The sequence below is a fragment of the Neomonachus schauinslandi genome, chromosome 4 (assembly GCF_002201575.2).
Source record: "Neomonachus schauinslandi chromosome 4, ASM220157v2, whole genome shotgun sequence".
Classification (NCBI taxonomy): domain Eukaryota; kingdom Metazoa; phylum Chordata; class Mammalia; order Carnivora; family Phocidae; genus Neomonachus; species Neomonachus schauinslandi.
The window spans coordinates 144,099,926-144,115,902 of record NC_058406.1 but is presented as its reverse complement, the minus strand read 5'-3'; the positions used below and the strand labels follow the sequence as shown (position 1 = coordinate 144,115,902).

The following is a 15,977-nucleotide window of genomic DNA, read 5'->3' as shown; positions in this document are numbered from 1 at the left end:
AGTTCTGCACACGTGGGCATGGGGGAGAAGAGAGACCTTTAGAGGATCTCAGACAGCTGGGCTTCAAAAGTATGACATGTGTGTAAATAACCACACCAAGACAAGTGTGCACACATATAAAAGAGAGGAATAGAAAACACACCATAGATTTCAGAGAGAGAAGGGAATTATGCTGGATAGGGGGTAAACTTGTGCCTTGACACATAAGAAGAAATCCAAGTGGGAGAAGTTATTAGAAAGCATTCCAGAAAGAGGGAAGAATATGAGTATAAAGCAGAACAGCATGGGATATGTTCAGAAGACAGCTGCTAGTTCAGAAGGAGCACAACTAGCCTAAAGGGAGTAACAGAAAATAAAGTAAGACATTTTGAAGTCAGAATATGGAGCACCTTAAAAGTAGTGAAAAGAGAGTTTTGCAGGAGTGAGTGACATCACTCTTCCATACATTTATTAAACACCTAGTTTTGCCAAGAAGTGTGTTGCACACTGGCTCAAAAATAAGAGCTGGGCTTTGGTAGGATTAATCTGATGATAAAATGTGGAAAAAATGGCCATTTAATAGGTCAGTATAATAGGAGAAACTAAAAGAAAAAGGACAGAAAAGCACCTAAACTGGACACAGCAGGAATGGAGAACAGAAATGAGCCAAGTGTTAGATAATCCGGAGGCAAATTGATCATAGGCTTAGGAAATACAGTTTATTTTTCATTTGATTTTTTATTGTCGAATATATCAGAAATTCACTGGGGTTAAGAATTATTTTTATTTGGAATTACATGGTTGAAAGAGGCGCCATAATCTTTTCAGTTCTCAGACTTTTCTGGAAAACAAAGCCTCTAACGCAAGAGGCGATGAGAATCAGAAGTGCTAAGGGTGGACAGTGATTTGACCCGTCTGCCTTCCTTTCTGCCCCAGTTATAGAAAACAATGACATTGTAGGATGGGATGATTGGAGCATGATAGTATTAAAAGACACAGGGGTATGGGAAGTGGTTGTATTTCTATTTTTCACTGGGTGGTGGATGGGGGAAGCTGTGGGAAGAGGTGGGAGATTTCACTGACTAGGTCTTCACATTTCAGTGGGACGGATCTGACAAAATACATAATCAAATTAGAAAATTATACTACATTTTCTTACTCCTTTTTCATTAATAACTGTTTACAGTTTAAACAGATATAAACACATTCCCTATATTCTGGAGAGGGATAGAGGGAGAAAATGGTAAATTGATAAAAGTAAAAAAAAAAAAAAATCTCAATTTAATTTTGGCTACTTAACATAAGTGATATCATTAACATTTAATTGACCTTTTTCTTATTCAAATTATTCAACTTGCATCTATTAAATACTAGCTACTGGAATTATAGAGATAAACAGTCTCTTCTCCAGAGACTCAGAGTCTAGAAAGGCAGGTGTAAATATGCGGAAAATATTTCCCGGTAGATAGAAAAGTCCTATCGTGTAAGTCATGAGCAATGTCTTACCGAAGGCAGTGGGGGTAATCACTTATAACCACGTCCAGAGATATCAGGGAAGGCTTCTCTAAGATGATTCTATTTAAGCTGAGCCTTGAAGGACATGCAAGTGACATGGAAAAGGACCTTGAGTGCCTGGAGAATTGGCAGGCACACAGTTGTCCAGCCAAAGCCATTGCCCCACCATTCAAGTCACGCCTAGTGCAGAGGCTGCTGCTACCGTTAAGGAGGTAAAATGTGGAAAGAACACACACAATGCCTGGCCTTAGAAGTTACTGGATGGAGTTTCCTTGCTTCCTGTCTCAGTATGAGTTTAGAAAGCCAGGTAGCTAGCATAGCAGTTAAGAGGCTGTTATACTGGAGTCCAACTCCTACTTGGCTAGTTCCTAATTGTGAGATTCTAAATATAAGTCACTTCACCTTTCAGCATCTTCATCTGTATAATGGGAAGAATAAAATGACTTATTTCATAAAATGATGGGGATTGAATGTATGAATACATGCACTAAGATGAGAACAGAGCTTGGCATATAGTAGGATAATAAATACTTTTATTATTATTATTATTATTTTCAATGTGAAAAATTTTCATTTTTATAATTTTAAAGATGTTATAATTCTACTTTTAAGTGTATTACTCCTTAGCTTCGCCAGGTACAAATACAGCTGGAAAGATTCAGATTAAACGAAGTAATGACTTCCTGACTATAATGGTTGTGAAATAGTGAAACATCATCAAAAGAAATTTTAGATCATCTTCCCCCTGCACTTCAGAAGATGAAGTCAATGATTTTTCTGGAAGCGGTATGTACGATGTGTTGAATAGTCAGGTTAAACTAGTTTATATCTTAAAACTTTCCTATATTCATGATCCCAGTATTTAATACACCCAAAAAATGTTTAGTACAAAACCAAAAGCAAATGAAAATCTCCTATTTGGGTCTGCAGTTGGTTTCTATCATTCTTGAAGACGTAAGCCTGTGTGCTTCCAGAATGCACCAGCACAATAATACAAGGCTCTGTGCCACTAAACACCCCCACCTGTGTCACCCCATGCTTGTGCAACTGTCAAACAAAGGAGCTGTATATACCTATGTCCTCCAGGGCACAAATCTTGTCCCATAGTTGCTTCAGAAAAGTAGAGCTTGGGAAAACTTCCAGAAGTAAATGGGCAGGGGACAATCCCAGACCCCTCTCAGTTCTTGGAAAAAGTAATGGGCAAGATGCCCAACATGAGAATACTAAAAGCTACAGGGAGAAGAAAACAATGGTTTTTAAAAAGTGCCTTAAGGGCGCCTGGGTGGCTCAGTTGGTTAAGTGACTGCCTTCAGCTCAGGTCATGATCCCAGGGTCCTGGGATCGAGTCCCGCATCGGGCTCCCTGCTCTGCGGGGAGCCTGCTTCTCCCTCTCCCATTCCCCCTGCTTGTGTTCCCTCTCTCGCTGTGTCTCTCTATGTCAAATAAATAAATAAAATCTTTAAAAAATAATAATAATAATAATAATAATAATAAAATAAAAAGTGCCTTAACTTTTATTGAATGTTTGTTTCCCCAACAGAAATGCTTAGTGATATTGGCATTTTTAAAAGGTTCCGCCTTGCCTTGAAATTAACACCTCGTTGCTGTGAGTGAGCAAGCAATTCCTCTCTTGGCTGCTACTGTTTTTTGGCTAGAAAATGTTTCTTTTTTATTTTTTTTGAAAAGTAACACTAATAGCACAAAATTGCATCAGTTACAACAGAAAGACTTTCTTTCCAAGATGAGACACTTAATGTACCTTAGGAATAGATGGTACAAATGGAAACAAAAAAATTTCAAGACCAGACAGTTCAGTTAAGATCAGATACTGCATGAGTCCTAATCACAGAGGTCCTCGTTATGCTACAAAACCATTACAAAAAAACTAGAAAATCAACAACAGTGAAATTACGCAGAGGGAAAGAAACCAGACAAAAAAATAATACAGTGAATATGTTTTTATGAAACTCTAGAAAATGCAAACAAATCAGAGTGATTCATGGTTGATGGAAGGTGGGGGTCCTAAAGCACTGAGAAGGTCAAGTGTCAAGGAAAAATGTAGGGGAGTCACAGATATTTTCACTATCTTGATTGTGGTGTTGGTTTCATGCATATGTCAAAACATCAAGTTGCACACTCTAAATACATGGAATTTATGTGTGGCAATTATACCTCAATAAAGCTGTTTTTAAAGGGCCCATAATCTAATCTACAACATAGAAACCTATCACATTACATTATTGTGGTTGTAAAAGTGCACTTTATACTAGCAATATAAAAAAAAAGGTAAGAGAGAAGAGAAACAGGAATTACTTCTTTGCCTGAATGACAATGAATGAGAGATATTTGAAAGCATTTTTGTTTAAGATGGACACATAAACAGCTTACCTAAAAGATAATCAAACCACTATAAGGCAAGTCTGTTTATTCTGGTGAAAGCAGCCTACAGTAAGGAATGCATCATTCTCAGTGCAAGAAAGATCAAGTAGACAAAAAAATGAATAAGAATATTGAAAACTTAATAACTTAATCAATAAGGTAGAACTTACAGCTATACACTAAGAGACTATGCCTTCTTCTCCCCAAGTGCTCATGAAACATTCACAAAAATTGATCATATATTAGGTTGCAAGGAAAACATCAGTAAATTAGAAAATGTAGAACTATTACAAACAGCTCTCTCTGACCACAGTGCAATAACACCAGAAATTATTGGCAAAATTAAAAAACAAAAAGGCCCATTTGTTTGGAAATTTAAAACATTTTCCTAAATAATTGTTGGGTGAAAGGGGAAATATAAACTGAAAGTACTGAATTTCTAAAAAATATTGACAGTAAAACACTATCAGAATGTATAGAAAACATTTCAAGCAAAGAGCATGGGAAAATTCACTAAATGCACTAAATGCATTTATCAATAAAACTTTTAAAATTATAATAAATGATTGAATTCCCAACTCAAAAACTAGAAAAAGAATAAACTAAAAAAATAACAAAAGAAAGGAAATAAAATTAAAAGCAGAGGTAGCAATAGAAAAAGTAGACTTTCAAAATCCTACTTTTTTCTTAAAGAATTAACATAGACAAACCACTAGCTAACTTGATCAAGAAAAGAAGAGTGGGGCGCCTGGGTGGCTCAGTTGGTTAAGCGACTGCCTTCGGCTCAGGTCATGATCCTGGAGTCCCTGGATCAAGTCCTGCATCGGGCTCCCTGCTCGGCAGGGAGTCTGCTTCTCCCTCTGACCCTCCCCCCTCTCATGCTCTCTCTATCTCATTCTCTCTCTCAAATAAATAAATAAAATCTTTACAAAAAAAAAAGAAGAGCGAAGTGCAAATATAAAACTAAAAAATGTCAAAGCAGAAAACATTAAAACAAGAAACTGTTTAAAAATCATAAGAAATCAAAGACCTACATACAAGTAAATTTGACAGGCTAGATAGAAAGGACAATATTCTAGGAAATACAGATTACCAAATTTGACCATACCGGAGACAGAGTGCTGCACACGACAACTTTATAGAAGAAATAGAGAACGCTATGAAGAAATTACCACCAGGGGTGCCTGGGTGGCTCAGTCGGTTAAGCATCTGCCTTTGACTCAGGTCATGATCTTCAGGGTCATGGGACTGAGCCCATCCAGCCTGCATCTGGCTCCACGCTCAGTGGAGAGTCTGCTTCTCCTTCTCCCCATGCCCTTCCCCTGACTCGTGCTCTCTCTCTGTCTCTCTCAAATAAATAAATAAAATCTTAAAAAAAATTAATAAACGGAATCCAAAACCACATTAAGAATAAAACACACCATGATCAAGTGGGAGTCATTTGAGCGATTTAAGGTTGGTTCAATGTTAGGAAATCCATTAATATAACATACAATAGATTTCAGAGGGAAAAAAATCACAGGATTATCTCTATAGATGCTGAAAAAGCCTGAATCAATATTCAACACTTTTTCTAATTTCTATTAAATACACAAAAATGTAAAACAATAAATAATTTTTTAACATGGTAAATTTATATACTCTATTCTCAAGACTAGCATCTTAATGGAGATGCTAATGGCATTTTAAGCAAGTTCAAGAAAAGGCAAAAAAAAAACAAACCCTACTGTTTCCACTATTATTTACCATTATAGCAGAGGTACCATCTAATGCAACTGAACAAGAGAAATCATGAGTTATATTAATTTGTAAAAAAGTAAAAGACCTCTAGAAAATACTTTAAAAAATCAATGAATAATAAAACTCATTTAAATAGTAAAAAAACAAAAAACAATTCAGTAAGGTATCAGGATATATAATGAACAGACCCAAGCACCTATATGTACATGTATACAATACTGGAGCTTGCTTATTCACTTTTCTTATCCAAAAATAATACTATTTTTTCTTGATAATGACTTGTTCAGTTACCCTTCTCCCTACTAGACTATATCTTCTATGAAAAGTGACCTGAGCCTATTCTCTCATTCCAGTTTTCCCTATGTCTAGCAGATAGCTGGCCAGAGTAGAGTTCCAAAAAGTTGTTAAGTGCCTGGCACTGATGTTTAATGTTTCTAACAACTATCAAATTCTTTATCACTAGCAGAATCCCAATTTGTTCACTTTTCTTTTTGTGAGGTATTCAAAGAAGGAGTTCCTTTCTATATCCCAGAGATAAATTTTAATTAGTCTAAGACAATTATGGTGATATTATCCCCCACCCCACTAGCAATTCATTTAAGAATGGGCATGTGATATTTCCAAGCAGGAGAAATCCACCAGGGACTTTCTAGGGTCAGTTTTTATTCCTGACAAAGGGATGCACAAGGAGAGACATTTTGCTGAGTCTTGATGTGATTGTGTGAGGACATGGTGCCTGACATGATGGCAGCATTTTGAAACCATGCAGTCATGGACTGAGGGGTCACCCAGGAAGAAAAGTAACTGGCCAAGGATGGCATAGCAGGAAGCTATAAAAAATATAGGCTATTGATGAAATTATAGTTACTGAATTAACCAACCAGGAACTCTGCTACTACCAGAATTCTTGTCATATGAAACACTAAACTCTATCTTTTAAGCCACTTTTGTGTATAAATTATATTTTCTGCAGCTGACAGCATCTTAACAGATATATTTGTTAAATAAAGAAATGAGTGGGAAAAAAATCTATAGCTTTTACAGACAGAAACAATAACAAGCTGAAGGACATAATGGTAAAGAAAGCTCCATGTATAATAGCAACAAAGATGACGACATACTTAGGAATAAATGAGCAAAACGTATGAGGAAACCCTCCTGAAAGACTTGAAAGTCTAACAAAAGTAGACTTGAACAAAACTAAAGGCATCTGTTCTTGGATAAGATAACTCCATGTCATAAAGATGTCAATTAAACACAATCCCAATGAAAATATCAACAACTTTTTTTAAGTGGAGCTAGACAAGTTGATGCTAAAGTTCAGAAGAAAGAACAAACATGCATGAATAGCCAAAAACACACTAAGATGTAAAACCTACAAAGTGCACCAGTCCTACCAGATTAAACCACACTAGAAGTCTCCATAATTAAAACAGGGTGCGCCTGCCGCTAGAATACATTTCCAGACCAGTAGAATAGAACAGAATAGAATAGAATAGATCAGATCTAAGCAAATGTGGAAATGCTATAGGTGGCATCATAAATCACAGAAGCAAGGGTGAGCTTTTTAATAAATGTCACTGGCCCAACTGGGCAACCACTTGGAAAAAGAATACAATTAGATTCTTACCTCCCACCACACACAAGAATTAACTCCACACTGACCAGAAAAGTCAATATTAAAAAAAAATTCATATAGAAAATAATAAATTTTTAAAAATATGGTGAATTCTTCTATACACTTAGTGTAAGGGAAAGCTTTCTAATATTGACAAAGTCCAGGGGCAATTTAAAGAGTGACTGATAAATCCAACTACATAAATTTTTTCATTTGCATGGTAAAATAAATTGCATGTCTAATTAGACTAAAATACTTGTAGCATATATCACAGATAAAGGGCTAATATCCATAATATATGAAGAACTCTTAAAATTTGGGGGGAAAAGGACCAAAACCCTAATAGAAAAATTAGAAAAATATATGAACACAAAATACAATCTACAAAATGGATACAAAATGGTCTTAAACATATGCAAAGACGTTATAATTTGCCATCACTCATAATTTAAGAAATGCAAATTACCCTTGAATATGATTTCTTACCTATCTGGTTGATTAAAACTTAAAATCTGACAACACATTCTGTTGGTGAGGCTGAGGGTGCTCTCATGTATTTCTGTAGGAATGCAAACTGCTACAACCCTTTTGGTAGGTAATTTGAAAATATCAAACAAAACCACATATTCATTGACCTTTTGATCCAGTAATCCCATTCTAGGAATTCACCCTGAACAGACACCACCACCAATATGAAAATACATATACACATACATAGTAGCATTGTTTACAAATGCAAAATGCTGGAATCAACTTCAATGCCCAAATATAGGAGATGTGTTGAATAAACAATGGCATATCCATACAACCGAGCACAATGCAGCAATAAAAAAGCATGGATGGCATTTCTAGGATCTGACATGGAATGATTTCCAGGATATACTACTGTTGAGTGAAGAAAGTCAAACACAAAAGAACGCTAACTTCAAAAAAAAAAATTAAAAAAAAAAAAGAATGCTAACTTCCATGTAAGAAAGAAGGGTAAATAAGAAAACACTCATTTTGCGAAAGTATAAACGAGAAATGAACGAGACAGGTTACCTATAGGAGGTGGGTGAGAATAAAGCAGAAAGGACAGGGAGACTGGGGGTGGGCTGGGGAGAATGACAGTTCTCTGATGTACCTTTTTTCAGAGTCTCCTCCTGTTATAATAATTAAGTCAACAAATGTCAGACTCAATTCTTTTAAAATCACAAAATTATTACCTGGCATGATGTCTGCTATTTCTTGATTTTCAGATTCTGAATAGTTCATTTAATTCACCAACTTTCCTATGAATCTACTATGTGTGGAGTGCTAGGCTAAGTGCTATGAAAACTGGAAAACAGATTAAGATACTGTAACCTCAAAAACCTTGTGTTCCAAATAATGTCTTATGTAGAAAACAAACCAAAATATTATGGATGTACAGAAAGCTGAAAGAAAGGCAAAAAAAGAAGCAATCTCAAAATAAAATCAGAAATTTTATGGTATGAAAAGAGTTCACTATAAGTATACATCTTAATTCTAATTCCTTTATCATTCTATGCCATAGTTTCTTCTAAAAAAGAGAAAGACATACTAGAATCATTAAAACAATGTTAAGGAACGTAAGTCCAATAAAGAAGTAGAGAAACAGTTGCATGGGAAAGGAAGTTAGATAAATAAAAGCAACAATCTAGGGGGAAAGGTTATTGATGAACTACCAGAAGAGAAGGCAAAAGAGGAAAAGCACTAAGTCCAAGGGACCTTATTATCTAATAAAAAAGGCAGATCAGTTCATCAATTGAATGGTTTGCCAGATGTTGAAGAACCTGTTGTCTGCCATGACCTCTTGTAACACAAAATGCAATAAATGTCTGTATAAGTAAGCCTCCCATAGTAGGGTTCTCAGTTACTTATAGCTGAGAGCATTTCCAACTGATACACAATTTGTCAACCAGATTGGATGTGACTATTTCAAACACCTTAATATAATTTTATTAACCTAAACAGTTCCATCAGTTGGAATTAAAAATAAATAAAACAAGGTAAACAAACACTGTCTGTGTTTGTAGAAGCTGGAAACCCTGGGACTGCCCTCATATTCAGGAGGTTTCAAATCTGAAGGAGGAAAGGAAAAATGACCGAAAAGCTGGCTCCAACAAATCCCACAGACCCTAGGGTTCTGGTTGACAAGGGATAGATGAGTTTGGAGGTCAAATAAATTCCAGCCATCTGTTCAAAAATTGGCTAAAACGTAGGTCACATATCCAGGATCAGAGCAAAAGACAAAGGAAAACAGATGTTTGATGAAGTTATAAGACAAAACATGCGACTCTCTGGATCAGATTTTACATGTAATAGAAGTCCATGAAAACCAAATTATTTTTATTATCTTTAATAATATCCTGTTTTACTCTCATGATTCTAGGGAGTTTCATTCTGAGAAATGAGACATTTATTTTTTATGTTGTTAGAATCCTGGCTTTTACTTTTATATTTTATTATCATTTAAATTCTCAATCCAAATATGCTAGATAATAACAAAATACCTGATGATTGTTTTAAACTATGGAAAATGGTTAAAATGAGACGAAGCAGAAGGTTGCTGGGTCTTACTGTGAGTTATATACTTTCTTGGATTTTTAAAAATACTAATATACACTTAAAACTACTTGTTCCATGCTTAAAAGAATATCAGAAAGTCCAAACCTAGTAAAAATCATAAATTCAAAGAGAGATATGAATGGTAGATAATGGGACCAGGAGGAGTAGTGATATTATTTTTGCTGTGTTAACACAGAGATTATTATTTTATTTTAAATGAGGAGAAATTGAGGAAAACCTATACCAAATCTATGGCAACATACCCATTTTTGAATCACCAATTCACATGGTTGATTATTTCTGAGATGGACACAGATGAGAGGTCCATCAGAGCCTCACGGTGGCCAATGGAGGGAGAAGAGCCCACTAAGCTTGCCTGTGCAAGTCTCAGAATACATGGACATCATCCGCGTTTGAAAAAATAAAACGAAGGTTATAGGGTACTCAGGCAACCAGTCTGTGTTTCATGAAAGCACAGCCATCGCCGTAGCTTCCTAGGCAAAGCTGCCCTCACATAATCTATTCTCTAAAGAACTGGGAAGAGTTGAGTTAGGATTGGTCTTACATCCTAAATTCTCCCACCCTTTTTACATCGCTAGAAGGCAATGTAATTCTAGGAATTTCTGTTTTCCTTCCCTCTAGATCACATCTTTTCTTCTAACGCTCCAATTCCAGACAATCATCAACTGTTTTTCTCCCTTGTTGGCCTTTACACCATATTTGACCTTATAAATAATGTTACACTGTAAAACAGAGCCTCTATCAACTAAGAAAATAGTCACCCAGGAAGTTTGTGCACATATAACTCATTAGAACACAGAAGAATAAACCAAAATGGTTATCAGACAAATTCCGTGTCTAAGAGTCAGTACCGTCCTATATTTATTTTCTATACACTTCTGAATTATCTAATTCTGACAACTGATTAGAAACAGCAAATTACATAGCCCGATATCTTGAAGAAGTAGAAAAACTAGAGCAGACCAGGCAACAAAACAGCCGCCTGACGCTGAAAGGGGCAAAGTCTGGTGCAGGTCTGAGTTGAAAGCCCTCAAACTGGCAGTCTTCGGCACAAATGAAATACCACTTGTTACTGCTCTGGGGAGTTAACATCATAAACTCTAAAAATTGGGAAGGACCCGAGAAATCTAGTCACGTCTCTTCCCATTGTAGGAGCTTCTCCTACCTTATCCCACAGTGACGATCCGGTCACTGTATGAACACAAGGACTGCCTCATTGCCGTATAAGGAAGCCCTTTCCATTTTGTAAAACATTTTTTACAAAGTTCGTTCTTGAAAAGTAAAAAACCGCTTCTCTGTAACTTTGCTTTCTTGATTCTGATTCATTTATTCAACTAGCACTTACAGAGTAACTACTCTGTGTAGTAGACAGTGTTTCCATAAAGATAAAACATATCAGCTCTTCATCCATCTATACAAAGACATGAACACAAATAAAAACAAAGCACCAACTGCCTGCCTGCCTTCCTCCCTCCCTTCCTTCCTTCCATGGCCTCCCTTTCTTCATTCCCAGGTCTCAGTACCACTTACCTGAATCACACCTCCCAAGAAGGAAACAGCTGCAGCTACACCAATCCTTTGCAGCTCGAAGTCCGATAAACCCAGTGTGCTTGTGTTACTCTGTGTGCTGAGGTTCTGGCTGCTCAGAGGGACCAGCCGTTCCACTGCATTGGCTGATATTAAGGATGTCAAAGCAAAGGTGCCTAAAAGGGGGTGGGGGTGGGGGGAATCTTCTGTTAGTAATGGACTCAACGATAATGGTTGGATTCCACCATTAAAGTTGAATCCATGGTGTAAAACCAAATAGATCTACTGGAAACATTATCAGCACCCTGACTCATCCACCCTTCACTCCACTCCAGGCAAGAAGCAGAAACTTTCCTACATATACACATATTCTTTCAACACACAGCCACACCCAGCTACTTGCTCTTCCCAGGCCATACCTACATTTTCTCACCTCTCTGCAGACCTGCACAGAGAATATCCTCAGGGCAGGGATTCAGATTACAGCTTAGACTCGATTGCAAGTCCTCTATTTATCAATAATGTGACTTAAAGCACATTACCCTGAGTCTGCATTACTTCATCTGTAAGCTGGGGATAATTTAATACCTACCTTTCAGGGTTTGGGGAAAATATAAAGGAGATGATGATAATTATGAGAACCTCAGTAGGCTCAGTGGTTAATTGTGAACTCTTCCACTTCAATATTAGCTCTGTACATTCATTTCAGACTTCTGACTTCTAAAACTATAGATAATAAATTTATCTTGTTTCAAGCCACTAAGCTCCCAGTCACTTGTTACATCAGAAATAGGAAACCAATGCAATCAATAACACAAACTGACCACTGAAGAAATAGACACATACTTAGAGGTGAGATCTTAAGCACACAAAATAAATAGAAATGCCTATATGGATATTTCTAGTTAAAAGTATTTTTTATCATTATTACCTTAATATTTAAGATTAGGGTATCATTTTTATAATAATAATAACTAACTTACTAAATCTTATATAGCAAGTACTAAATTAGACACTATACATCAACTATCTCATCTAATTTTCATTACAATCATATGAATTTTTTTTATTTCACTATACAGAAAGCAGCAAATAGGCCTTTATAATGTTGTCCAAGGTCATGCAGATAGCAAACAACAAATAAGACATACACCCAGAACCATTTAACTCTACAACCCAGGTTTTTAACCAGCTTGCTCTATTATCAGACTACTTGTGATAGTTCAGATTTTCTTTAGTAATGCATAGGTAGGCAAGGTAAGAGTATACTAATTAAAGGGCATTATGGATTCCAGCTTGGAAGAAACCTGCAAGATCATTTAGCCCAAGTATCAATTACATAAAAAAATGTTTTTCAATGTTTGAGTAACTAAATTCAATAGTTTTTTCTTTCCCTCAAAGAGCTTACCTTCTCTCATTACACTGTAAATTCAGAATATATGCCCTTCTCTTACGACCTTTTTACAACTTAAAAATGCAAAGAATCTTTAAAATAACCTTGATTACATAATAATATAGCAATAAGTCACAGTACATATTGAATAACTGAGGCACAGAGAGTTAAATGTCCTGCTCTAATATTTGCTGAGGTTTTCAGAAGTAAAGTTAGAATTGCTTTGGAAATGTAATCAGTAACTAATGCGCACTTCTTTTTTTTTTTTTTTAAAGATTTATTTATTTTAGGAAGAGCAAGAGCACATGCACACGAGCGTGGAGGGGAGGCGCTGAGGGAGAGGGAGAGAGTGTCTTAAGCAGTCACTGCGCTCAGTGTGGAGCCCAATGTGGGGCTTGATGTCATGACCTTGAGATCACAACCTGAGCTGAAACCAAGAGTCAGAAGCTTAACCAACTGTGCCACTCAGGTGCCCCTCTAATGAGCACTTCTGAGTCCCTTTCATTAGTAACATGAGAAGCATAAACATAGACAGAAATTATTACCTGTGGCAACATGACGTCCCATTCCAAATATGGCATAAATGATGGCAGGAAACAGAGACCCATATAAACCGAACACTGGGTGCACAGATGAGAGAATCGCAAAGGCCAACCCTGTCAAGTAGACCCAGGTAATTAGGACCATCTTATAACTCCAAGATACAGTCCACTACAAAATAGAATGGATATCGATTTTTTTTAATGACAAAAGGAACTATGACTTAATTATTCTAATTAATTATTGCTCAGTGAGATTCTAGCATTACTATCCTAAGTAACAGGAAATTCCTTCATATAGTTCATATTTAAATTTCAATTCTATTATGCACAATGAATCATGGAACCCTACATCTAAAACTAATGATATAATGTATGGGGATTAACATAAGAATAAAAAAAAAAGAAAGAAAAAGAAAAGAAACAGAAGGCCTTGGCGGGACCAGGCTGGTGAGGCCCTGAGGGTTACACCTCATTGGCTTCCTGGTAAATCTCCTCTTCCTGAGCTTGAGCTTACCCTGGAGCCCTCCACATGTCTGTCGTTGAGCAAAGCAAGCTGATCTATCCCGTGCTGGTTCATTCTGACTGACAGACTGATTCCTCAGCAATTTAAAACATTATTAACACATCTACTGTCTAGTTCTGGTTTTGGTCACTTTTAAGAAATATTCAATTTCAAGATTCCTTCTGACTGTTTTCCTGACTTTTCCCTCAGAATCACCCAAGTTCTTGGATATCAGAAAAGAGACTTTGGTCCTACTAGCCTCCAGTTGAAGTGCTTTATTCCCTCTTCATTGTTAGCCTTCAACCTGTCCTTGCTCTGTCTGCTGGATGTGTAGCTGGGCATCGTGTAGGTGACTTTTATCAGTGGCCACCATGCTTGTTACTGTCTCTGGTTGCAAAATCCCTACATTCTGGTCTCCCCAGCCATTGCTAGCCCTCTCCCAGTCCATGAGCCTGCTTAGTTTTCTTTGTTTTCTTTTCTTGGGGTCTCAGTAGCTCCAAGGGACTTTTTTTGTATTACACAGAAACATGCAGCCCCCTATGTTGCTGCCTCAGGCCCACCAGGCTAAGAAACTCCATTAGCCATTGCCATGGGCACCATATTGGAGGTGGAACCATGCCTTCTCAGGAAGTCTCTCCGTCTTCACTGGCAGCACATGCCCAAAGAAATCAGGCCCTTGTTTGCTGTGCTTGAATCCTAAGGAGGAAGCCAGCACATTCAGTTCGGAACCATGGCCCTCCTCCTTCTCTCCTGACTCTTGAATTTTTCCTTGAGCATCAGGGTTTTTCCCAATATGGCAGGATTCTAATATCTCATTCCTCAAATTTTTTTATTTATTAATGTAATAAAATTAATACAATGATTAATAATAAAAAAAATAAATAAATAAATTTCAATTCTAAAAACCATTACTTTGGGACCGCTACCTTTCCTCTTGATTACATTAATGTCTACAAGAAAATGTTGGTTCAGAGAGTCTTCCTGGTAAAAGTGATAACATCATAAGCAAAATATCTCCACACACACTTTGAGAAGCATTTCTACATTTTCTGGGTATCATTTTATTGGCTCAGTGGCATCTGTGGGAATACTGAGTGTTTCCAGGTAAGAAAAAATGTGGCCCACATTTCAGAGGATCGCCCAGATCTACTAAACCAATGATGGGGGCAAAGGAAAATTGCATGCAGCATTTTTAACAAAAGCATCTTAGATGAATTATATGCACACTAAGTTTTGATAAATGTGATACATATCAACAGGATAGGAGTTGCCCTATTTGGCTACATTTTTATTCTATCTGCAGCAGAAAATGTATAGACAGAGCTAGAAGCAGTGAGATCCTCACCTCTTGCCTAGTGAATAGCTACCTATTTATCTGTTTGTTTTATTAACTCCTTTCTTTCTCTCCCTCCCTCCCTCCCTCTCTCTCTCTTTCCCTCTTCCCCTCTCTCCCTCCCTCTGGCTTCCCTCCCTCTCTCTCTTTCTCCCCGTCTCTCTTTAATCCCCCGCAAAATCTATGTATAGCAAAATCCACTCAAAAACAGAATTTCTTCAGATCTCCTACTCTTACCAAACTAAAATAGGAATAATCCATGTAACATGTTTAACCCAAATCTTGAAGAGAGCTCTAGACCTAAAAACGTAAAATATTACTTCAGTAGATTCTACAAAAACAACCTCAAAGACCAGAAATCCTGTAGACACTTCCTTCATCTCATCCGACACTGATACTGACCTTTCCCTTGAGCAACAGCGCCTTCCACTCTCAGCCAGAATCTGCTTCTTTGCTAAGACGACAATGAACAATGGCCAACATAAAAGAGGAGTGGATGAACGCAGATAAACGGTGCTTTAAAATGTCAAAAACTCTTTCCACAAATAAGAACCATAAAACCCAGGCTATCCTCCCACACACTCCTCCAAAAAGCACAGAGGGCTGGATGAAGTTTTCTTATTCCGATTCTTTTATTATTCTGGGTCACGAAATAAGCCACATACATATTTTCTTTTTCTTTTTTTTTTTTTTAAAGATTTTATTTATTTATATGAGAGAGAGAATGAGATAGAGCGAGCATGAGAGGGGGGAGGGTCCGAGGGAGAAGCAGACCCCCTGCCGAGCAGGGAGCCCGATGCGGGACTCGATCCGGAGACTCCAGGATCATGACCTGAGCCGAAGGCAGTCGCTTAACCGAC

The 15,977-nt window shown here is 37.1% G+C and overlaps 1 protein-coding gene across 1 annotated transcript in view; it reads right to left on the bottom strand.

Annotated features, from left to right (window-relative positions):
* SLC26A7 (solute carrier family 26 member 7) overlaps positions 1–15,977 on the bottom strand; it is a 114,379-nt gene that overhangs the window by 72,956 nt on the left and 25,446 nt on the right. The window contains exons 2-3 of the mRNA XM_021688346.1: positions 13,286–13,396; positions 11,351–11,523 (exon numbers count right to left, since the gene is read on the bottom strand). Coding sequence (XP_021544021.1) covers positions 11,351–11,523; positions 13,286–13,396 — 284 coding nt within the window. The remainder of the gene's footprint in view (positions 1–11,350; positions 11,524–13,285; positions 13,397–15,977) is intronic.